This window comes from Gambusia affinis, linkage group LG17 (assembly GCF_019740435.1).
Source record: "Gambusia affinis linkage group LG17, SWU_Gaff_1.0, whole genome shotgun sequence".
In the NCBI taxonomy this organism is placed as follows: Eukaryota; Metazoa; Chordata; class Actinopteri; order Cyprinodontiformes; family Poeciliidae; genus Gambusia; species Gambusia affinis.
The window spans coordinates 22,469,553-22,492,919 of NC_057884.1; the positions used below are offsets into that span (position 1 = coordinate 22,469,553).

The 23,367-nt window shown below is 39.5% G+C and overlaps 1 protein-coding gene and 1 long non-coding RNA gene across 2 annotated transcripts in view; one reads left to right on the forward strand and one right to left on the reverse strand.

Moving 5' to 3' along the window:
• Positions 1-15,773, forward strand: part of LOC122847054 (NLR family CARD domain-containing protein 3-like) — a 22,324-nt gene extending 6,551 nt beyond the window's left edge. Inside the window, exons 2-10 of the mRNA XM_044144413.1 lie at positions 5,455-5,586; positions 5,721-5,846; positions 7,783-7,861; positions 8,023-8,248; positions 8,393-10,184; positions 10,646-10,819; positions 11,906-12,079; positions 14,491-14,537; positions 14,687-15,773. Coding sequence (XP_044000348.1) covers positions 5,498-5,586; positions 5,721-5,846; positions 7,783-7,861; positions 8,023-8,248; positions 8,393-10,184; positions 10,646-10,819; positions 11,906-12,079; positions 14,491-14,537; positions 14,687-15,213 — 3,234 coding nt within the window. The 5' untranslated portion in view covers positions 5,455-5,497 and the 3' untranslated portion in view covers positions 15,214-15,773. The remainder of the gene's footprint in view (positions 1-5,454; positions 5,587-5,720; positions 5,847-7,782; positions 7,862-8,022; positions 8,249-8,392; positions 10,185-10,645; positions 10,820-11,905; positions 12,080-14,490; positions 14,538-14,686) is intronic.
• Positions 10,051-23,367, reverse strand: part of LOC122847074 — a 23,113-nt gene continuing 9,796 nt past the window's right edge. The window contains exons 2-3 of the long non-coding RNA XR_006373327.1: positions 15,830-15,835; positions 10,051-10,180 (exon numbers count right to left, since the gene is read on the reverse strand). This is a non-coding gene — a long non-coding RNA (uncharacterized LOC122847074). The remainder of the gene's footprint in view (positions 10,181-15,829; positions 15,836-23,367) is intronic.

A 23,367-nucleotide genomic window follows, 5' to 3' on the forward strand; every position in this document is an offset into this window, starting at 1 on the left:
TCTTTATTTAATTACATCAGTCTTGTTTCTGTTTTACTTTAGTTCTGTCCTTCTTAGTGTTTCTAATGTCTCTAATTATTCCTTGTTATTCTATCTTTACTATGTTTCTTAGGTCCAGTTATTATGTGTTAGATTAATTTTCCTAGATTTTTTGTTGTGTTCTCTTCCTTGCCCCCTGTACCATTTTCTCTCTTACTCTCTCTCTCTTCACACCTGCAACCTATTAGTTAATCAGCCCAGATCTTTTGTTCCAGCATTCACCCTAACAGTATTTAAACTCTTCACCTGCTCAAACTCATTGCTGGTTCCTTCACTAAATCCCATTGTATCCTGGTTACTTCCCTTTTGATATTCTGCTTATTTTTTGCTGCTGGTTCCTGTTTTTGTTCTGCTGGCTCCCTGTGACTTTTCTGTAAGTTGTCACGTTTCAAAACATTCAATATGATCCATACTCCCAGCTCCTGTCTGCATTTTGGGCTCTCCAACAAACACATAGAGACACCTGCCTCTTAAAGCATCACATTTGAGAGGAGTAAGTTTGACACTATGTCAGTGGTGCCCAGGATGTCGGTCCTCAGGAGCCACCATCCTGCATGTTTTAGCTACCACCAAGGAGAGAACTGAAACATGCAGGATGCTGGCCCTCCAGAATAAACTTTAGGTACCACTGCACTATGCGTTTGGTATCTGTGCAGCACATCACAGATATGTTGTACATGCATTTCAAATGAAAGAGTGTTCACTAAGTTGTCATCTAAATAAGGCTGACTGATGACATCACACAGTCAATTTAAACAGTCCTCCATACTGCGCTGAAACTGCAGAAGCTGAGCTGAGGCCAAACAGTTTGCGGTTCCACTGGTCTAAGCCCCAGTGTGTAATGAAAGCTGTGAATGAGAGGCTTTCTGGGTCCAAGAAGCCCTGATGGAGGGATTTGCCATGAAGAGAGTCTAACATGTCCTGAATTCTGTGGTTTCTGTTCTGAGTTCCTGTTAAGTTCTCTGTAATCACAACACATCCTCAATTCACCAGACTTTTTCCTTACACAAACAATTGGAAATGATTGAAATGATCGTGACTTGGAAATCTGCCTCCTGTTAAACAGATCTGAGAGGCTTTAACCTCCTGATGTAGGAGCTTTGGGACAGAAACATAAATCTTTTTCATGGTTGTGTCATGGAGAGTGATGTGCATGTTTATAGAGATTTATGATATGAATGGCAATTATTCATATCTTGACTGAGGCACATTTATTCCTCCATACATCAGTTTTCCTCTATTTGAATGGTTTTTAGAATAGTTTGATAATAATATAAAGTTATGAATTTAACTAAAGCTTATTGCTTCAAAATAAAATGTCTAATCAGTTTGATTTGTAATAAAGAGCAACAATTTTTAAAACGTTTTTCAGATGAAAAACTTTTTAATTATAGGATTTTGAAGCTTCTCTTCTCTTTGTGGCAGATTTCAAAATCTCGACTCTCTTAATCCCAGTTTGTGACATTTGGTCTCAGATAAATGGAGATTAATCTGCATGGCAGGAAAACTGGGATGATGAATGGATGAATGCAGCTCTGCCACTAAATAAAAACAACTCATCGGCTCTCATGTCGTCTCGATCCACTATCCTAACATTTGGAAAAGCGTTGCCATGGTGACTCCAGTCGAGACATGGAGGTTTGGTTCCCTGCAGCTTTTAGCTTTAATTTATGTAGCTGTAAAACCTGGAGGTTGAATGTTCAGGTTCTCTCCTCCAAACATCCCCCTTCCCTCCAAACTGTGGAGAACAGCTGGAAAACAGCTGCATGTGTAAATAATGAGTCTGGAACAAGCTGCCACCTCTCTGCTGCTGGATCTGACTCTGACTTTAAATTCAGGTTGATGATTGAAATGAAACCAGAGTGTCAACCTGGATCAGCTGATCCTGGTTTTAAACAGAGAGTACTGTGGTGATATCAAGAACTGTAGTTTAGTTTGTTAGGATTATTTTCTGTTTGTATTAATAGTCTTACTGGTTACAGCAGAAGGAAGCAACCAGCTGTTCTTTTCTCTGGACTCATTTCTTCTCATGACTCCATCATGAAACATTGTCATTAGAGCTTCTCTCCTTCCTCATTATAAACATTTCTCTAATTTCACTGCAGACCTGCTGCTCTGAAAGTACAAACTAAAAAGCATGTGAGTTGTGATGTCATCAGTCACGCAACATCCCTCACATTTACTTTCAGTTTGAAAGTCTGTCTTTTGTTCAGTTGTTCTTCTTCAACTCTTTGGATCATTTGAAGAAACTGTAAGTTTGCTTTTTCCCTACTTGAACTTTGACTTCAAGAACTTTTCTTTTTGTTTTTGCTCTTTGATGTTTGGAAAACAGGTTCATTTTGGATTTCAGCTCAAAGTTTAATCTCTCTTACTTTTGAAGTTTAATCTACAGGATTATTAGATTAGTGATGGACTGCAATCAAACAAAATGAACAGCTGATATTTCTTTGTTATTTCTCTGACCAATCTACATCAGGTTCCTATTTAATGGATTCAAATTTTGAGTGCTGCCTCACAAAACAAGAATAGCAGATTAAGACAGGATTTTTCAGATATCCTGGTTTAATCAAGCCTTGATTTGGTTTCACAAAATCAGTAGCACATAGATTACTATGGCAATGTATCCTAAGAAACTAACCTGCTCCAGACCTGGTAGTTAAGCCTGGTTCCTCACACCCATCAGAAACCAATGCTTGATTCCACCTACTTATCTACATGTTTTGGTCTTTTTTTCACCCTGCATGAAAATGCAGCTAAGTTATTTTGGTATTCAGTCATGTAGTATTAGTATTTTTAACACTATGATAATAGAAAATACTATTGTCACATTTAAAATAATCTGTGTTACTGTTTTATTGTTTATAAAGATTGCTGTTCTAAGTTTGTCTAAGGACAACAGTACAACAGTGTAGGTTGCTTTACTGTAGGAGAAAGAGGAAGGGGCCCAGTAAAGGTGGTGAGCTGAATAAGTGTGTTTATAGCTATTCTCAAGTGGGTATGTGCCTGTGTGTGATTATAAGTTAATCCATGAACACTGTCTCATAGCCCCCAGCCATAAATGATGGAGTGTTTTTGACATCAGTAGAGATCTGGTTCAGGTCCATTGATATGATGGGGAAAATGAGAGGGTAGTGGGAGCAGAGCATCCTGTTCATATAACATTCAAGAGAAATAGCGATACTCAGCCTTCCATGACTGACAGAGGGGGAATCATATTCAGGTGACATTAATTGTTTTGGATCATGCAGACTCCATTCATTTTTCCATCTGCCTTAAGTTCTCACTGTTACATTTCAATGGCGACTCCAGAAAGCCAAACTTATGATCAGTCCCGTCAAGCTGAGTTTGCAGCTTCTCCAACGTCTGTTCCTTCCAGCGAGTGAGTTTCAGGAAATGCAACTGAGTTGTGGCGCTGAGCAAGAATCACTTCCAATTTGTGGTTCTGGTCACACAGCATCTGAGTCTGAGTGTTCACAGCAAGACATTTCTTCATACAAGACGTCAGCATCTCAGTGGGCAAAACAGCTGCCAACGTTTTCCGAATTTCCCGATATGCCAGGCATCCGCCAAGTCCAAATTATCAAAAATTCCATTATGTATGCATCTCCAACATCCTCAATCCACAATGTGGACATGCAAAGATTCTTCCAGTTCATCAAAGTTATTCAACACAAAGAAACATTCTTTATACTAAGATTAAAATGAAGTAAAAGCATATAAGTAAAACATTATAAAGATATAACTATAAGACTACATGAACAACAAATAATTGATAATACCAATAATACAATTTACCCAACAATTATGCATTCAATCAATCCACAATTATTTACTATTCATTTTCTTTAGTATGATTTGATTCAGTTCCTTTATATTCTCCATCAAAAGTAATTAGTCTTTTGGTGTGAGGTATGGCGTATGCTATTCATCTATTGTGGCATCAGTGAACAGGTGATTGATCTCATTAACTCTTGAAGAAATCTGATAAAGTGCACCTCTTGAGTTTGGTTTGGTCTTTGTGGAATGGATAAAACCAGGATGAACTGATGGAGACATGTCAAGCCAGGCTTTATATCTTATCCTGGATTTCTGAATCCTTCTTTTATGAAAGAGTCCTCAAGTCTCCACCATTAAAGTCATACACAACAGCGTCCTGACACTTCCTTTCAAAAAATAGTATTGTTAAAATGTGTTTGATTCAATGAGGTTATTAAGTAGTTAATCTTTTATGGACCATGTGCTCAGTTCCTGTTTAGGTTGAATCAGTGAATGTAAATGTTGCTCCATGTCTCCATCTAGTGGACAGAAAGTAGAAGTGCAGCAGCTGATGGCAGCTTCCTCTGCCTCTGCTGTCTGACTGCATTCACCTTGTAACATAACCACATATGTTTGTTTTTTTCTGAATAAATACATTAAAGAGTAAATGTATCAAACTGTTTGGTAAAACAGTTTCTGATATGTCATTGTTAAAATTATTAATGCTGGTTTTAGGTGTGGTTGAAATTAGTAAATAAAAAGGGGTGTGTGTGTCAGCGTGCAGCGGCGCAACAGGAGAGGAAGACGCACACCGTCAGATCTGTGCAGCGGGAGATTTATCTTGATTAATGCTTAAAACAAGTAAAAAATAATTAAAAAAAAAAAGACATTGAATGGCAATCGGAGTTTGCCCCAGCGCCGCAGATTGTGTAATTAGGAACAAGATCGGTGTTTGCACCCAGGAAACATATCTGGTGGTAGAGGATGCTGCAGAGTCAGAAGAAAGCCGCTTCCAGTGAGATTTGGACTTAATTTTTTGGGGGGGTATTTTTGGTGGTTCCACTGATTTTTCGTCATCATTTCTGTGGGGGCTTTTGTCAATTCTGATTTTTCATTTTTGATTGAGACTTTGGATTAAATCGGGGAAGCACTTCTAAGAGTTTTTGTTATTTGAGTATACAGGACTATTTTGCGGACATTATTATGATTGAAAAAGAACTTAAATTTTAGGATATTTATTTATTTTTATTAGGTTTTTGCTGACAAACTGAGTGATTTAAATCTAAACTATAATTATTTTAAGGAATTTTTGGTTACTGATCTCATTAACAGAATAGCTTTAATTATTTCTTAGCATTGTGGTTTTTTCAAAAAATAATTTTTGCTAAAAATCAACACCTTTCGTATTGATTGGTTGGATATTTATTTTTTTATTAAAATAAGTGGTGTATCAGATTTTACCTGATTCCTGAGACGGAACCCCCTTGAAGATATTGTGAATGCCGCTTTAAATTGAAATTAATTTTACAACCTGACACTGATATGAAGCAGAGAAGAAGAGCCAATCAGAGGAGGAGCAGCTGATCTTTTTCCAGCTCTAATGATGTAAAGGATGATCAGAGTTGATGTGCAGATGAATGATGTGTGTTTCCTCTGCAGGTGAAGGTAGAAAGTGTGTGTGAGCTGATGTGAATTCAGCAGCATGGATCAGTGTGAGGACAGAGAGGAGGGAGTCCCTCCCTCTAAAACCACTCTGTGTGGGGAAGATGAGAGCCAGAGCAAAGGTCAGAGGTGAGGTCACCATCTCTAACTGTCCACAGCCCTTTTCACACAGCGTTCACTATATCAGGCCAGAACAGACGTGGTGATGAAGCTGCTGCTGCTCCTCTTTGCTGATTAAGTTTTAATCATCATGTTTCTGTCAGGATCCATCAGAGACTCAAACCAGAACCAGAACCAGAACCAGAACCCAGCTGTGTGTCCTTTAAGAGTGACTGGTCAAAGGATAAACTCATTGACTTTAAATCTCCTGGATCTCAAACAACAGAGAGGTGAGATGTTTCTGACTGCTGTAACTGTTCTGTTTACATCTGTCATTGTGGCCAAGTGACGATTCCAAGTTCTTTTGGGTTCTGTTATCTTGGTAACTATAGAATGAATTCCAGGTTATTTTCTTTTCATATGTATTACATCATGGTAACATGTTCCAATAAGTTATGTTTCTTGTTGGAAGATGTTAATAGATGAACTTCATTTTTTCCATTAAGTTCAACTGCATTGGACTTGATGAATCTGAAAGATCTTCAATAAATAAAATATTTAATGGAATAACTTAAAAGTACAAAACAGGTCTGTTTAGGTCTTATACAGTTCTTCTTACCCAGAGCTTCTCCACATCCATCTAGTTAACAGAAGTCTCAAAAACTAGATCTGATGTTTCCCTGACATCAATTTAACCATGATGTGGTGATGTTGCTCCCTACTGGCCGGTTATTGACACCGTAAGTAAAAATGACAGTTGATGAATAACAGGAAAAAAATTTTAACCATTAGATGGAATCAACTGGCTTTTATACTATGAACTCTAACATGTAAAGCACAGAAAAACATCCTCAATCAAGACAGACAAACTATTAGGTTGATATGATCCATTTAACTGCATTTTATTCCGTTTTGCATTATGTCAACTTTCCCAGTTGAAACAGACTCGTTCAATTCATCCAATATTGATATTAACACACAAACACAAACACAAACGTAGAAGTGAATTTCATTTATATTTATATTTGGATCATTCTCTAAATTTGACAACAGACAGATTAATGCTGAAAGAGAAAGTTTCCATAAATTAATTTTATGATTCCAGTTTAATCTCTGAGGTACAAACATCATTCAACATGACTGATTGTCAACCATTACACTAAATAATATCTCATCTGGATCTGATTCAGTACCACATGGTTTCAAATAAATCATCTGGTTCTGAATGAAGCTCCATCAGATCCTCCTTGGATGGTCAGAGTGGAAAGGACTCCTGGTTCATCTCCATGTCAGAGCTCAACACTAAGATCACAAAACTGTTCTCAGTTCATACCAACATTTTTGTTTACGAAACAGATCTTTTTGTTCTTTAAACAAGGCTGGAAATTATTCAGGAGGACAAATGATGAGTAACATGTTGTATTATTGGACCGGTTCTGATGGGAATAATTTAAAACATCAAGTTGATGATCTGTCTGGTTCTGATGTGTCTCAAAGCTCTTTGATTTACAATCAGTCACATTAAAATTATATTCAAATCAAAACTTCAGAGTTTGTAATTAATTTTCGTATATACCAGGACCCATCAGAGATTCAGACAAGAAGAAAAGGAAGAATCAGAACCCAATGGTTCTGACTGCTGTAACTCTTCTGTTTATATCTGTCATTGTGGCCAAGTGACGATTCCAAGTCTAATGCTTTGTTTTGATACAAAGCATTTTGCCTTTTTGTTTAAAACGTGCTATACAGGTTTCCAGTGATCTACTGGATCCATTTTAAAATCCTCACTATAACATCCAGGAGAGGACTCCACATTGACACACACTCACATATCTCAGACCTCCTCCATGTTCACATCACCTCAGATCTTGTCATCAGAACCTCTTGGATGTCCCACACTGTCCTAAAGATCTGTGTGGACAGAGCCTTCACTTCTACTGTCCCCAAGCTCTGGGAGACTGACTCTACCAGCATCAGATCTGCTGACAGTGTGGACTGTTTGAAGTCCAAGTTCAGAACCAACTTTATAAAAAGTTTGTTGTGTTATTCCGGTGTTACTGGTCTTCATCCTTGTAATTTATCTTCCTCTTTCTTTATGCTTTGTATTGTGTTCATGTCATGCTCTGTTTTAACTGACTTTTATTACAAAACTCTTGATAATTTTATTTGTGAATATTGCTGAATAAATATTTCCTAACTTCCTAAATGTTCCTGGTTCCTCCACAGAGTTGACCAGCAGAGCTCAGAGGTTCCCAGTGATCCGTCTGTCCAGCAGCATCAAACAGAACTGGACTCCATATTTAAGGTTTGTCCATGGACAACAACTACTTTTTCAAGGGATCTGTTCACATTCATCTCCATGCTCCTCTTTGTAGACTAGAGGGCTGTCAGTCTATCCAACATCCATCTGGTGTTTGTCTCCTTGACTTCAGTCTCATGTTTCCTTCATCTATTATTCTAATTCAGCTGCTGGAGGACAACATTGTCACTTTTGTGAAGAATGAGCTGAAAAACATCCAGAAGGTTCTGAGTTCAGATGATCCACAATGCTCAGAGAGTCAGACAGAAGATGAGGTGTTGCAAAGTGAGGAAGAAGAGCAGAGGAGGAGCAGCAGAGAGTCAGTGATGAAGATCACACTGAACTTCCTCAGGAGGATGAGGCAGGAGGAGCTGGCTGACCATCTGCAGAGCAGTAAGAGAAGGTTCTACAAAGATTTGACTTAGTGTATGAATCAAACATTTACTGATATCTGATGAAATTAAATTCTATTTATTCAAATCATCTTCAGAATATAATATTGATTTGTTCCTAATTTTAATTTGTATGTTTATTTAGAACATCTTGCTGGAGTTTGTCAACCTCAACTTAAATCTGGTCTGAAGAAAAAGTTCCAGTCTGTGTTTGAGGGGATTGCTAAAGCAGGAAGTCCAACCCTTCTGAACCAGATCTACACAGAGCTCTACATCACAGAGGGAGGGACTGGAGAGGTCAATGATGAACATGAGGTCAGACAGATTGAAACAGCATCCAGGAAACCACACAGACCAGAAACAACAATCAGACAAGAAGACATCTTTAAAGTCACACCTGGAAGATATCAACCAATCAGAACAGTGATGACAAAGGGAGTGGCTGGCATTGGGAAAACAGTCTTAACACAGAAGTTCACTCTGGACTGGGCTGAAGACAAAGCCCACCAGAACGTCCAGTTCATATTTCCATTCACTTTCAGAGAGCTGAATGTGTTGAAAGAGAAAAAGTTCAGTTTGGTGGAACTTGTTCATCACTTCTTTACTGAAACCAAAGAAATCTGCAGCTTTGAACACTTCCAGGTTCTGTTCATCTTTGATGGTTTGGATGAGAGTCGACTTCCTCTGGACTTCCACAACAAGGAGATCCTGACTGATGCTACAGAGTCCACCTCAGTGGATGTTCTGCTGACAAACCTCATCAGGGGGAAACTGCTTCCCTCTGCTCTCCTCTGGATAACCACACGACCTGCAGCAGCCAGTCAGATTCCTCCTCATTGTGTTGGCATGGTAACAGAGGTGAGAGGGTTCAATGACCCACAGAAGGAGGAGTATTTCAGAAAGAGATTCAGAGATGAGGAGCATCCCAGCAGGATCATCTCCCACATAAAGACATCACGAAGCCTCCACATCATGTGCCACATCCCAGTCTTCTGCTGGATCACTGCTACAGTTCTGGAGGATGTGTTGGAGACCAGAGAGGGAGGAGAGCTGCCCAGAACCCTGACTGAGATGTACATCCACTTCCTGGTGGTTCAGACCAAAGTGAAGAAGGTCAAGTATGATGGAGGAGCTGAAACAGATCCACACTGGAGTCCAGAGAGCAGGAAGATGATTGAGTCTCTGGGAAAACTGGCGTTTAATCAGCTGCAGAAAGGAAACCTGATCTTCTATGAATCAGACCTGACAGAGTGTGGCATCGATATCAGAGCAGCCTCAGTGTACTCAGGAGTGTTCACACAGATCTTTAAAGAGGAGAGAGGTCTGTACCAGGACAAGGTGTTCTGCTTCGTCCATCTGAGTGTTCAGGAGTTTCTGGCTGCTCTTCATGTTCATCTCACCTTCATTAACTGTGGGGTAAACCTGATGAAAGATGATACACCATCATTTTTTTCTACATTTTTTAACAGATCAAATATAATTTCTCTCCATCAAAGAGCTGTTGACCAGGCCTTACAGAGTCCAAATGGACACCTGGACTTGTTCCTCCGCTTCCTCCTGGGACTTTCACTGCAGACCAATCAGAGACTCCTACAAGGTCTGCTGACACAGACAGGAAGTAGCTCACAGACCAATCAGGAAACAGTTCAATACATCAAGAAGAAGATCAGTGAGAATGTGTCTGCAGAGAAAAGCATCAATCTGTTCCACTGTCTGAATGAACTGAATGATCGTTCTCTAGTGGAGGAGATCCAACAGTCTCTGAGTTCAGGAAGTCTCTCCACAGATAAACTGTCTCCTGCTCAGTGGTCAGCTCTGGGTTTCATCTTAGTGTCATCAGGAAAAGATCTGGATGTGTTTGACCTGAAGAAATACTCTGCTTCAGAGGAGGTTCTTCTGAGGCTGCTGCCAGTGGTTAAAGCCTCCAACAAAGCTCTGTAAGGACACAGATTGTTACTGCATTTATTTTTGATAAAAATCTGTTAATGATGAGATAAATATTGAGTCATGCTTTATCAGCTTGTTTACTCGTGCATTGACTCCTCAATGTTGGCTGCTAGCAGATAATGAGTAAAAGAGAGACCGGCTCTCAAAGGTCACTATTCATAATGTTACATGTTCCAGCAGCAGAAATATTTTTTTCTGTTGACACTGGATTGATTCACTATAGAAAGTTCACTATAGAAATTGTTTCTCTTGCCAGCCTCCTTGCTGCCTGCTGTATTTCAGTCATTTAATACTGGAGACCCAGCTATAGAATAAATTAATTCACAATACATGAATCATAAAGATGTGGAAAATATGATATTTTTCTATTTTTCAAAAAGAATATCGCTGACTGGGAAAAAAAGCATACATTTTGAAGAATTATTTAATATTTTTCTCTCTGTCTCCTCAGACTGAGTGACTGTAACCTCTCAGAGAGAAGCTGTGAAGCTCTGTCCTCAGTTCTCAGCTCCCAGTCCTCCAGTCTCAGAGAACTGGACCTGAGTAACAACAACCTGCAGGATTCAGGAGTGAAGCTTCTCTCTGCTGGACTGAAGAGTCCAAACTGCAACCTGGAAACTCTCAGGTAAAATGTTCTCAATCCTGGTGAAACCAGATTTCTGTCCAGTACATTCTATCAGTTGTGATGCAAATGTTTTTTCAATAGCAGAGTAAAATAGTAATAGATGTCTTACTGTGAGATGGGAAACCATGTTAAGTCTGGACACACAACATGCAGCCTGAATGAAAAAGGAAGAGAGATAATCTGGTCTGGACTTTGTATTTTGTGAGTTCTGTGTGATGACATAAGAATCGTAACATATTGGTGGCCCATCCTATTCCAACAAAATGTTTAAAAACATATTTGAAGGCCCGTTCAAGAACTCTTTAATTTTAATACAGAGTTAAATTTCCCTATATTTAATGTTTGGCTAGTGCTTGTTTTTGGATTGTTTTAGGAGTGTATTTGTTTCGATTTTTCTCACATTAGTTTTGTTGTAATTTTTTCTCAAACAAAAATGACATTTTTTACAATCCTTTTTTTGAGCAATTTATTCTTGTTCAAAAAATAGTTTTATTTTCAGTTTCTGCTCAGTTTTCCATCTCTGTATCCAACAGTTAAAAAATGGAAAGATGAAATTCCTGATTTGCTCTGCTTTAATTCAAGCTGCTATTTTCCCTCAAACCGGTGAAACTACATTTCTATTGTTTACCTGCTTTCAAAGATGATGTAATAATTATTTGTTATAATAATAGATGTCTGACTGTGACATGGTTAACATGCTAAATCTCAACACATAATAATGACTAATTTTTATTTACTCCAGACTGAAAGAACCAAAAAGAGAGTTATTAATAAAAGTGGAGGTCAGGCTTCGACTGATAGTGTAACTCTACATATTTGACAGATTGCTGCATCCTAGTTGAACAAAGGATCATTATTGCAGATCTTTCCAACCAGCAGTTGTCAGACTTTCTCAACCATCATGTGGGAAATGTTGATTTTCATTACTTACAAAAGGAAATACAGTTTTATTAATATTTCATATTATTAACAGGTTAAGCACCAGTTTCTTGTGTGTTTTCCTCTCATGAAAATGATCAGTTCAGACTTTGGTTTCTACCTCAATGTTCTCATTTTCTCATCATGTGATGAATTGTGTGTCTGCAGCTTATCAGGCTGTTTGGTCTCAGAGGAAGGCTGTGCTTCTCTGGCCTCAGCTCTGACCTCCAACCCCTCCCATCTGAAAGAGTTGGACCTGAGCTACAATCATCCAGGAGACTCAGGAGTGAAGCTGCTGTGGGCTGGACTGAAGGATCCACACTGGAGACTGGAAGCTCTCAGGTATGGAGGAACCTGCTGCAGGAGCAGAGAAGGTCTGATAGAGGAGGAAGAGGGAGAAATGTCTTTAGTCAGTCTGCTGGGAAATATTTAGTATGAAGATAAATATTTAGTCTGATAATTTAATATCTAGTTTACAACCATGGCATTTATAAATTAATGGAAAACATTTTGAACCCCCTTTTGTCTCTTATGACAGTTTAATAACTTTAATTATCTCTGGTATTATCTCTGGTAATTTTGGTTGTAACTTTTCAAATTGCCGCCCATTTAAACTGTAGTAATTTTTCACCTGGTTCTGTATGAACCTGGGAAACCGACCCATCTACTGGAACCACAATGACATGGTAGTCAGAGCAGCAGGGGGCCAAATATAGCTCCATGTGGAACCAAGAGGTTGGAGAGAGAAAATCAGTTTGAAACTGTTTCCTATCAGAGTTCAGTTTGTCTCTCTGTCTTCACAAACCAGGAGCATCATGGGCTGGGCGGGGCTTCCACTGATGGATCTACTGAGAAAATACAAGAAGCTGATTGGCTGATGGACAGGAAGTTAAAAATATGCGGATGAATTAAATCATAAAGCAGATATTATTGAAGACACATTACAAAATGTTTCAGTGAGAGGAAGATGAGCAACATCTAGAAAAGATTATCTATGTTCAGAGACACAAGTAGAGGAACTGATCTAGAATATGTAGCAATAGAGAAAATAATAAATGAGATGCAATAAACTACAGATGATAACTATGAAAGTTGGATTAGAATCAGTTAATCCATATTAAAGGTCTAGATAATCCCAATGCAGAATACAATGGGATGAAAACAGAAAACATGTAAGTGAACAAACAGCAGAAGAATATTTAGAGGGTAAGAACTGATGATGTTTGGATGGTTTAAGAGAGACAAGAACAGATGTTGATCCAGGAAATGGATCAGTCCTTGATTTAACACGAGTGTCCAGGAAGATTTCAGCTGATTGTGAAATGAGATTATTAGACGCCTCATCTGGAGGCAGAGATCATTACCCAGTTTTCTGGAATATTCTCCTGACTAAGAAGGAAAATTAAAGAGTGGAGGATCTTTAATGGAGATAAATAGGAACTCAGAATATATTAATGAAAATATTCAGATTCATCTTCAAACTGTCACATCACTCATCAGAGAGTCAGAGGAGTTCAGCAGTTAGATTTCCATGATGATCTATGGAGGATAGAAAGAACTTTAAAACAATGTTGGATGGAGCTCCTGACCAATCAGCCCCAAGAAGCAAAGATGAGAAGAAAAGGATCTTCATAATGGTCAGATGGATGTTTAAAAGTTCTCAGATAGAGAAATAAATAACTTTGGATTTTAGAGCAAAACTCACAAACTTTAGTTAAATTAATTTACACATGAAGCAACATCTAGAAAAAAAACATTCATAAGGAAGAAATAGAAATTTAATAATTTAGTAGTTTTATCTATTTGTTATTTTGATCTCCACCAGGAGGCGACATCTGGAAAATAATCAAACATATAAATGGAATCAGGAAAGAAAGTAAATCTCTTGTTTTCCAGAAGGAGGGAAGAAATCCAGTGAATGATGAGGAAAAAGTAGAAATGAGAGCAGAAACTTGTTCAGATCCAAAGTTCTGATAAATTTACTGAGAAAGATAAAAAAGACAAGATCAGCTGATCCAGAACTTCTGCAGTGGAGGGAGGATTAATTTTACAAGCCATTACTGCAGCTGCTGGATTCAGGAAGCTGCTTCTTCTTCTTGGTCTCATTGTAAATGTGTGCAGCGCCACCTGGTGGTGTTGGTTGGTAGAGGAAGTGCTGAAAGGTTGGAGGTGTTTGTCAGAGGTGTGTGATGATGGAAGCCTCTCCCTGGTTTGTGAGTCTGAGCTCAGAGATCAAATCTTTGATTCTTGTTGAACTCTTTGTTGAATGTGATGCAGCTTCTCCTTTTTAATGTTTGTATTTCTGGATATTCCAGTGAGGCCACAGCAGGTTTTCAGCAGCAGGGCTGTTTAGTGTTTCATTCCTTCATCTGTGTGTGGGAGTGTGGATGGAACAGGTATCCAGGTGTTGTGTCAGAGTTTAGATTGATTGTATTTTAATGCTGATTATTAAATCAGGTTGAGCTTCCAGAAATGTTTCCTTAGTTTCCTGATGTCCTTTTAGGCTTCAGTGAGTTTCTTCAGGTTGTTACTGAGGGATTTCCTTTCTCCTCTCTGTTGGAGCTTTTCCTGTGTTTGGAGAAATGAGTTGTGCTGCAGCAGCACCAACTGTCCTTCCTACATCCACTGCAGTTTGCAATCCAAATGTTGGACTGTTCCTGTCTCAGTGGAGGACAATGTGTGTCTGAGAGACATGTAATGTCCATGTTTGCTGCTGAAAGAGACTGATGGTCTGACCCCCCTCCTCCTTTCAGGGTGGAGCCTGCTGGAGTCCAATTCCTGACACCAGGTCTGAGGAAGTGTAAGTGTGTTTTTCATCTGATTCATGACAACAAAGCAGCTCACATTCAACCATCTTCAAACTGTCACATCACTCATTCAGGAGTCATCATCAAAGTGTCAATAAATGATCAATAACTGCAGCTGGATTGTGTTTGTTCTCTCCATCAGATTCCTGTCAACTCACCATCGACACAAACACAGTGAACAGAAAACTCAAACTGTCTGAAGACAACAGGAAGGTGACATTTGTGAAGGAGCTTCAGTCATATCCTGATCATCCAGACAGATTTGATAACTGGAATCAGCTGCTGTGTAGAACTGGTCTGACTGGTCGCTGTTACTGGGAGGTCGAGTGGAGAGGATATGTTTATATATCAGTGAGTTACAGAAGAATCAGGAGGAAAGGAGGAAGTAGAGACTGTTGGCTTGGATGTAATGATCATTCCTGGAGTCTGTTCTGTTCTGATGATGGTTATTCTGTCTGGCATAATGACAAACAAACTCCTCTCTCCTCCTCCTCTGTCTCTAACAGAGTATCAGTGTATGTGGACTGTCCTGCTGGCATTCTGTCCTTCTACAGAGTTTCCTCTGACTCACTGATCCTCCTCCACACCTTCAACACCAAATTCACTGAACCTCTGATTCCTGGATTTTGGTTCTGGTCCAGTTCAGTTTCCTCAGTGTTTCTGTGCTGATTTGAGTCTAAAGATTTTAAATATTTTCTTCCTGTCAGAGAAACTCTCTCACTGTTGAACAGATAGTTCAGTCTCTACAATCTATTTCTTGGTGAAACAATTCTTATTGAATCCTTGGAAACTTTTTATTCTTCCAGTTCTTTAAAGATGGAAGCTGGAATTATTCCAGGATTATTCCAGGATCCTCATGTTTTTCTGTTTGTTTCCATTCAAAGCTTCACACTGAATATCAAGATGTTGTTTTTTTCATTCATCAGATTTCATTGAAATGTTGATCAGTTTTTCTCAATCACTGATCATTTTCTGTTTCTATCGGCTCCTATTTTTCTCAACATGTCAGATTTTAATATTAAATCTTCCTTTTGTAAATTTGCTGCAGTTTTTCTTCATGTGTTTTAAATAAAAACATTTTTCTTCTGCATTTGGTTCATTTGCTGCTCATTCTGTTCTTTTCCTGGTCAAATTTAAATATTTGCATTAAAATGATTTTTTCATCAACTCTTCCTTTCAGAAAGTCCTGATTTACAGTAAAACATTTCCATCCCATGAAGGTCAGAGGTCAATGCTTTGAAGCATAAAGTGGGAAAATCTTAATATTTCCTGTTTCATTCAGAACTTCTACCTGAAACTCAGAACCTGCAGAACATTTTTCTCTTTGGAGGAAAAATCCCAGGAACTGGAAGATCAGAGCAGAATGAAAACTGGAGATCAGTGTTGGACAGAAAAGGTCTGATCGCTGCATCTCTGCTATATTTTACATTTAAATCTGAGAACAAAAAGTAAACCTGTTTTTAGTGAATAAATCACCATGGATACGACCCGCCACAGCGCCAACGTGGGCCACACCTGATTCAACCCAAACTGGAAAATAAAGGATTTAAGTGGAAAAACCAAAACCCAGTAAAATCAGCAGCTGGTTGTGATTAAAATGCAGTTTGTTGCAGAGGTTCAAACTTCCTGATGGTGACCTCTCCTCCGTCCCTCACCTTGTCTGGCCGGTTTTAATCCTCACTGCAGTGTTAGACTGGAGCTCATCTCTCAGATTAAACAGATTAACACTGAGCTGCAACAGGAACCAAACGTCTCTCCTCCAACTGATTTCACTGATTAATAACAAGGTTGGATAAAAACATTGAGCTGAGCTTCTCATTCCTTAAAGAGTCATGAAGAAAGACTCACCCTGGAACTGCAGGAAAGAAGTTAGAAAGTTTAAAAATAGATGGAAAAAATATAATCTACAACAATTGGGTCATTTCAGTTCAGGTTTGTTTAACTAAATTTGTTTCCACCAGTTAATTGAGGTTTAATTGTTATTCTGCCAGCTTGAATGATTCACTGTAGTTTTGTTTTGTTCCTGTTGCCTCCAAGCTGATCGTTGATCCCATGAATGTTTCCCCTCATGCAGAACCTGAGCAGAAACATTTATGACCTTTGAACCGAGTTCGAGAGCCAAGATGTGGAGAACCGGCTGCTGGTGTCGTCGTCTCACGTTCTGATGTCTCCGACCAAAACACTCCACCCTCAACATCAACATTTAAAAAATCATACAGGAATCCAGTTTTCCTTCTTTCCCACTTGAAACAATCTAGTCTAAATATCAGATACAGAGATGCATCAATATAAAAATTTGGGCCAACATGTTGATTTTATGGCTGATAACAAATCTTTCCACTTTCAAAGTTGGTCTAAGATCAACTGGAAACATGGAGAGACAGTTTGGTTCCCAATCAGCTGCAGGAAAACAACTTCAACCTTGTGTGTGTTTAACCCAAACAGTTTATTTTGGTGAGAATTCACAAACATTTAATGCAACATGATCAGCAGATGTTAACTTATAATTTTCCCTCCACAATTCTCCTCTTTTGATTATAAGAAAATATGTAATATTTACTATGAATCACACAACAGATTTTATTTCACCTTACTGATTATGTAAGAGGAAATTTCTGCAGGATTTTATGTTGAGAAGTAAAAAATGATCCATACATTTTGAGACATTAAATATTAATTCATTCATTAAAGGATTATCCCGCAAGATATGAACAACCTTCCAGCATCCATATATTCATCCCTTTATTACTTTCACTGTGTTGTGTAGGAAAATGTTCCTTTTATTCTCTCTTTGCCAGAGAGACGGTCATCTGTATGTTTTGTCATCTTTCAGGAAACTTTAAAAAATAAGGAGAAATTTGAAATATTGTGTTTGGAAATGAAACAGTGGAAAACCAAACAGATTCAGAAGCATTATCAACAATTACTTTAATAATTTATTATTTTAATTCAAAGTTAAAATTTAAAGTTAAAGTAATAGTAATTCATCCTCTTGTGAAAATCTAATAATAATTTTACATAATCTCATCCTCTTTGATATTAATAAAACTCATATTATATTATAATCAACAAGTGAAATTTTAATGTTGCTCCATCTGATTCTAATACATATTTTAAAATAAAACAAAACAATTTCAAATTCATCTTCATCTTTTTCCTCTTTGATTCCAAATAAAACCAAGTTATAAACAAACGAAGCAACATTTGATTTCATCGTCTTTGGTCAAAATTAAATATATGAAAAATCCAGTAATTTGAATTTGATTTCCTTTTGAGTGTATATTTAAGGACAAACAGAAAGGACAGGCATATTTTAGAAAATATAGAAAATGATCCTATTACTATAAAGTAATGCATACAGTTAAACATGGAGTTATTTAAGCTTTTTATCAAATCAGATTTCCATTTATTTTAGTGAAAATCTCCACATACAGTTCATGTTATTCATGTTAACCTTCACTGTTTGATTTTATGCACATTTTAATTTAGTTGTTTCAGCCTAAAGTCAGCATTATTAAGACTTTTGATATATTCATCTAATCTAAATCTTAGTCAAAGAACTAAAAATTATTATGATGTAGTTTCCCAATTTCATGTGTTTTCAATAAAATATCACATAAGTCTTTTATTTGCTCAGTGAAGGTATAGGTAAGAGTTTGTAGTGTAAATTATTCAAAAACCCAACAGGAAAATGTGGATTTTCCCACCTGGAAGCAGGTAAAGTGTAGAAACAGGAACACTGACAGTCTGTCTGCTCAGGAGGATTTGATGCCTCCTGTCAGAACAGTGATGGTTCAAATCTTCACTCTCCGCTTCGACCACTCGCCACTGGACCAGCAGTGAGAGCCTTTAAGAAACATTTAAACTAACTGTTGAACTGAACGATGACCTCTTTGGGGTCAGAGGTTGTAGTACTTGATACTTGGTAGAGTGAAGTTTTACTACTGACTCTTGTTTTGGATTTGGAGGTTTGATCTAGATGGACGTTACAGAGAGGTTCTGGTTCTCCCTCACTGTGTCTGCTGGGGATTCAGGTTGTTCCTTCCTGGACTTTAGCGGTTCTGTTGGTCATGAGCAACAGCTGGTTTGGCCTCTGGATTGGACTAGGCCAGCATTTGTAGTTCCAGAGCTTCCTCTGAAAATCCTTCATCACGACCCAGTCACCTGGTCTGATGGATGCAACAGGCCTTTGGCAGGAAATGGGATGAAGGTTTTCACTGTCTGTGAGGCTCGACAAAAACTAGTGGGCCGGTTTTCACAATAAGACAACACAGGAACAATCTTTTATTGTTTTGCATTTTTTCATTTTTAACTGAAGTTGGCGAGATTTGACAAAAATCCAATATTAAGAGGTCAAAAAGTTTGTCAGGTAGAGAATGTGCAAATGATTGAACCATCTTACATCATCCAGTGTGAAAGAAGAGGCAGTTTACTGCCTGAGGTCTCTGGGCAGCTAGCTTAGCAGCAGCATCAGCTCTTCCGTCGCCATTGGCAACCGAGTCATCAGAAGCATCAGAAACCAGCCATCTGATCAGTAATGTGTTTCATTTCAATGGTTTGTGTCGTATGAGCTCAGTGTCATGGTTTGCGGTGGTGAGGTAGACGCTAGAGACCCAGCTTAGGTGAGTGATGATGAAGTTTAATAAAGAAATTATCCACAATCGTCCAACAACAAGGCAGCACTGCTGAGCTGAATCCAGGGCTCAACACAGGTAGCACAAGTGATAAGAATGGACAGAGACTGTAGTGACATCAGACGTAAACTAGACGTTAGCAGACGTAGGACCCGACGAAGACACAGACACACAGCTGACATTAAATACACAAGGGGTAATCAGGGAACGAGACACACCTGGGGACTAATCAAGGGGAGACAGGACAACAGAGAGACTCAGACACACCGGAAACTAGAAATAAACATACAGAAAAACACAGAACACAACAGTACCCCCCCCTTAACGGGCGGCTCCCAGACGCCCAAAAACTGAAACACAAAAAGGGTGGGTGGAGGGGAGCTGGACGGGGGGCCAGAGTCTATGGAAAAACGAAAAACAACCTATCAAATAGGCGGAGACACGAGGGTCCAAAGTCCAAAAAACAAAAACAAAACAAACCCAACTGGGTGGGCGGAAACACGGGAAGGCGGGAACCACGGAGGCAATCCGGCGGCCGTCCGCGGCGCAGGAGGCAGGAACCACGGAGGCGATCCGGCGGCCGTCCGCGGCGCCGGAGGCGGGAACCACGGAGGCTGTCCGGCGGCCGTCCGCGGCGCAGGAGGTGGGAACCTCCTGGGCCGCCGGATCGCCTCCGTGGTTCCGCCTCCGGACCCGGAGCGGCTCGCCGGTTCCCCTGCAGCTTCCGCCACCCAGTTGGTCCGGGCGGCCGCCCGGGCGCAGGAGGCGGAACCACGGAGGCGGTCCGCGGCCGCCGCGCGCAGCGAGAGGCGAACCACGGAGGCGGTCCGAGGCGGTCCGCGGCCGTCCGGCGCAGGAGGCGGAACCACGGAGGCGGTCCGCGTCGTCGCGCGCGGCAGGAGTCTCAGGGCCGCACGGCGCGACGGTGAGCACATGGAGGCTCGACCGCACAGGGGGCTGGACTGGCACTGGGGGCCGACTGGCACTGGGGGCCTGGACTGGCACTGGGGGCTCGGGACTGGCACTGGGAAACTCGGGACTGGCACTGGGAAACTCGGGACTGACACTGGGAAACTCGGGACTGGCACTGGGAAACTCGGGACTGACACTGGGAAACTCGGGACTGACACTGGGAAACTCGGAACTTACTGGGGCCGGCTGCGGGGGAAGTCCAGCGGGGCGCCTCGGAGCGGGCAGCGGAGGAAGTCCGGCGAAGCGCCTCGGGGCCGGCAGCGGAGGAGTGCCGGCGAAGCGCCTCGGGGCCGGCAGCGGGGGTGATGGCTCCGTGAGGCGACCAGGGGCCGGGTCCACCGGCGGCTCAGGTCGTTTTCTCGGGGCTGGCAGTGGAGGGCGTGTTCCCGGAAGGCGACGAGGGGCCGGATCCACCGGCGGCTCACGTCGCTCTTTCCGGGCTGGCAGAGGTTGTAGTGTTCCCGGAAGGCGACGAGGGGCCGGGTCCACCGGCGGCTCACGTCGCCTGCTTCCTTGGCGGAGGTAACGGCGGGGACCGTATCCGGGGGGTGCCAACACCAGTCTAGTCCCCCGAAAAACCTCCCGGTCCAACTGGGCCAAAAAGGCAGCGACCTCACCTCGTTTGTGGTCGGGTCCTTCTGTCATGGTTTGCGGTGTTTGAGGTGGTGAGGTAGACGCTAGAGACCCAGCTTAGGTGAGTGATGATGAAGTTTAATAAAGAAATTATCCACAATCGTCCAACAACAAGGCAGCACTGCTGAGCTGAATCCAGGGCTCAACACAGGTAGCACAAGTGATAAGAATGGACAGAGACTGTAGTGACATCAGACGTAAACTAGACGTTAGCAGACGTAGGACCCGACGAAGACACAGACACACAGCTGACATTAAATACACAAGGGGTAATCAGGGAACGAGACACACCTGGGGACTAATCAAGGGGAGAAAGGACAACAGAGAGACTCAGACACACCGGAAACTAGAAATAAACATACAGAAAAACACAGAACACAACACTCAGCAGTGTGGGCCTCACTTCCACACAGAGACTTCAAATCTAATTTGAAGTTTGAATGAAGGTTGATTTATGTTTTTATCCTCGTCTAAAACTGTAAATTTGGTCTCATTAGGCTAAAATGTTTTATTCATACTTTTAATGATTTGCAGCATTTTGGGAAATCCAATCATTTCAGCAAACAGAACCTCTATTCATTATTTTACCCAGCAACACTGTAAATTATAACATATTTACATGAGAATGATGGTGAATCAACTGAACTTGGTCCAGATTTATTTTGTGTGTTATCACTCCAAGTAAAGGAAGCCTAGTAAAGGTTTATGTTGATTGTAAAGTCCAATTTTAAGTTTAGTTTTATAAAGTAAATGTTAAATCTGTTTTCAATTCATTTAATCAATCCAAATCATTGTGTAACATATTATGTGACATTGGGGATCAACCAGCAAAGCTTCCCATGATGCATTTCAAAAGGTTCATACATTATATTGTGCATTATTTCAGAACAGAAGCCATCAGATTTTTCCTTTAAGTAATTCTCAAAGAAATAATTTAAAGAGCTTCAGAAGCTTTGAGTTTGATTGTTTTGTTTTTTAAGAAAAGAGGAAGGAATGGAATCTAAAGCTGCTAAAATTTTGACATATAAATGTGTTATATGTCATTATGAAAAGTTATTTATACAAATAAATCTGTTATTATTGTACAGAGTAAAGAAACTATTTAAAAACCATCTAAACTGTTTTATTAATCTTTATTATGTAAATACTAAATATATAATTTCATGCTCAGTGATCATATAAACATCCATTTAATCTATCAAGCATAGCAGGTTTTTTCTTTCTTCCTAAACTCTCTGTGAAACTCAAAGGGAGCGTTGCCATGGAAACTGAAGGCGGGAACAAATCCAGCAGGTGGGAGGAGCCAGGAGGTGTCAGTCTCAGACAGTTCAAAGGTCGACTGTAGGCAGTCCTACTTCCTCCTTACACTGTTAGAATTAACAGAGCAAAATATCATTTTGGTTTTCAAAGTATCAAAAATAAAAATTATCATCCTGAAGACAAACTAAGATCTCAGATCATCTCATGCAATATTCCTTCAGAAACTAAAGTTGCTAAATCAAACTCTGACTAATTTTACTTTAGTAAACAATATTTATCAAACACAAAACAATAAACATTCACTCCAACATGAAACAGACAAACAGTCACAATTTGGAATCAGTTAAATTTCATCAGTCAATAATTTCCATTCTGTTCTCATTTTGTAAATTTTCTCAAATTGTAATCAAATTTACTGAAGCTTCAAGATTGTCTAATTTTTTTTTCCCTAACAACATATTTTAATGTTTGAATTGAACTCTAATCTACAGGATCCTGTCAAACAAGAAATCTCAATATAATTTAGGATCCCAGCAACAAATTGATCAAGTTTCTGCTGAAGCTTCAATAATTTTAGGTTTTTTTATAACAAAACTTTCCAGGAAAACAAAAAGTTTTTTTAACCTCTTAGTTCAAATGTATCACAGCTTCATTTTATAAGAATTTCCTTCTATTCAATTTCAATACAACAAATATTATATGTTTTACCAAAATGTTATAAACACTGCAGTATTAATGGTTTCTAATTCTTAACGCTGAAAGATGTTTTGTTTATTCTCATACTAACATGTAACTACAGCAAAGATCTTCAAAAAGGAGAACAAAATAAATCTCAACCATCTGAGTGTCAGAAGTTTTTAAAACATTTAGAATCCAGGAGACACTTTGACTTTATTCCCATTCAACATTAAATTTACTGTCTTTGTCTAAAACTATTCAGTTTTTTATTCATTTATTTTAAAACATTTATTTCAAAACCCTTTTTTTTTGTTTAGAATGTTCTTTATCTGTTTTACTTGCTATAATTCAATGGCATAATTCTGTTAGTTCATATCAGAACTAAAGTGATTGCAGTTTCCCTTCACAGTTTCTCAATCTATGGTTCATGGACCCTTAGAGGATCGTTACTGTTGGTCCTTCTGTTCAGGACTTAGAATCAACAGCAGCAATTGAAAGAGTTTCTCTATTTATTGAGCATAAAAACTCTATTGAAGTCATTCTTTTCTCTCCAGAGAATTTCTAAATATGAACGTGGTTAATAATCCAGCAGTCTTCTTTGTAGTGTGTGTGTGTGTGTGTGTGTGTGTGTGTGTGTGTGTGTGTG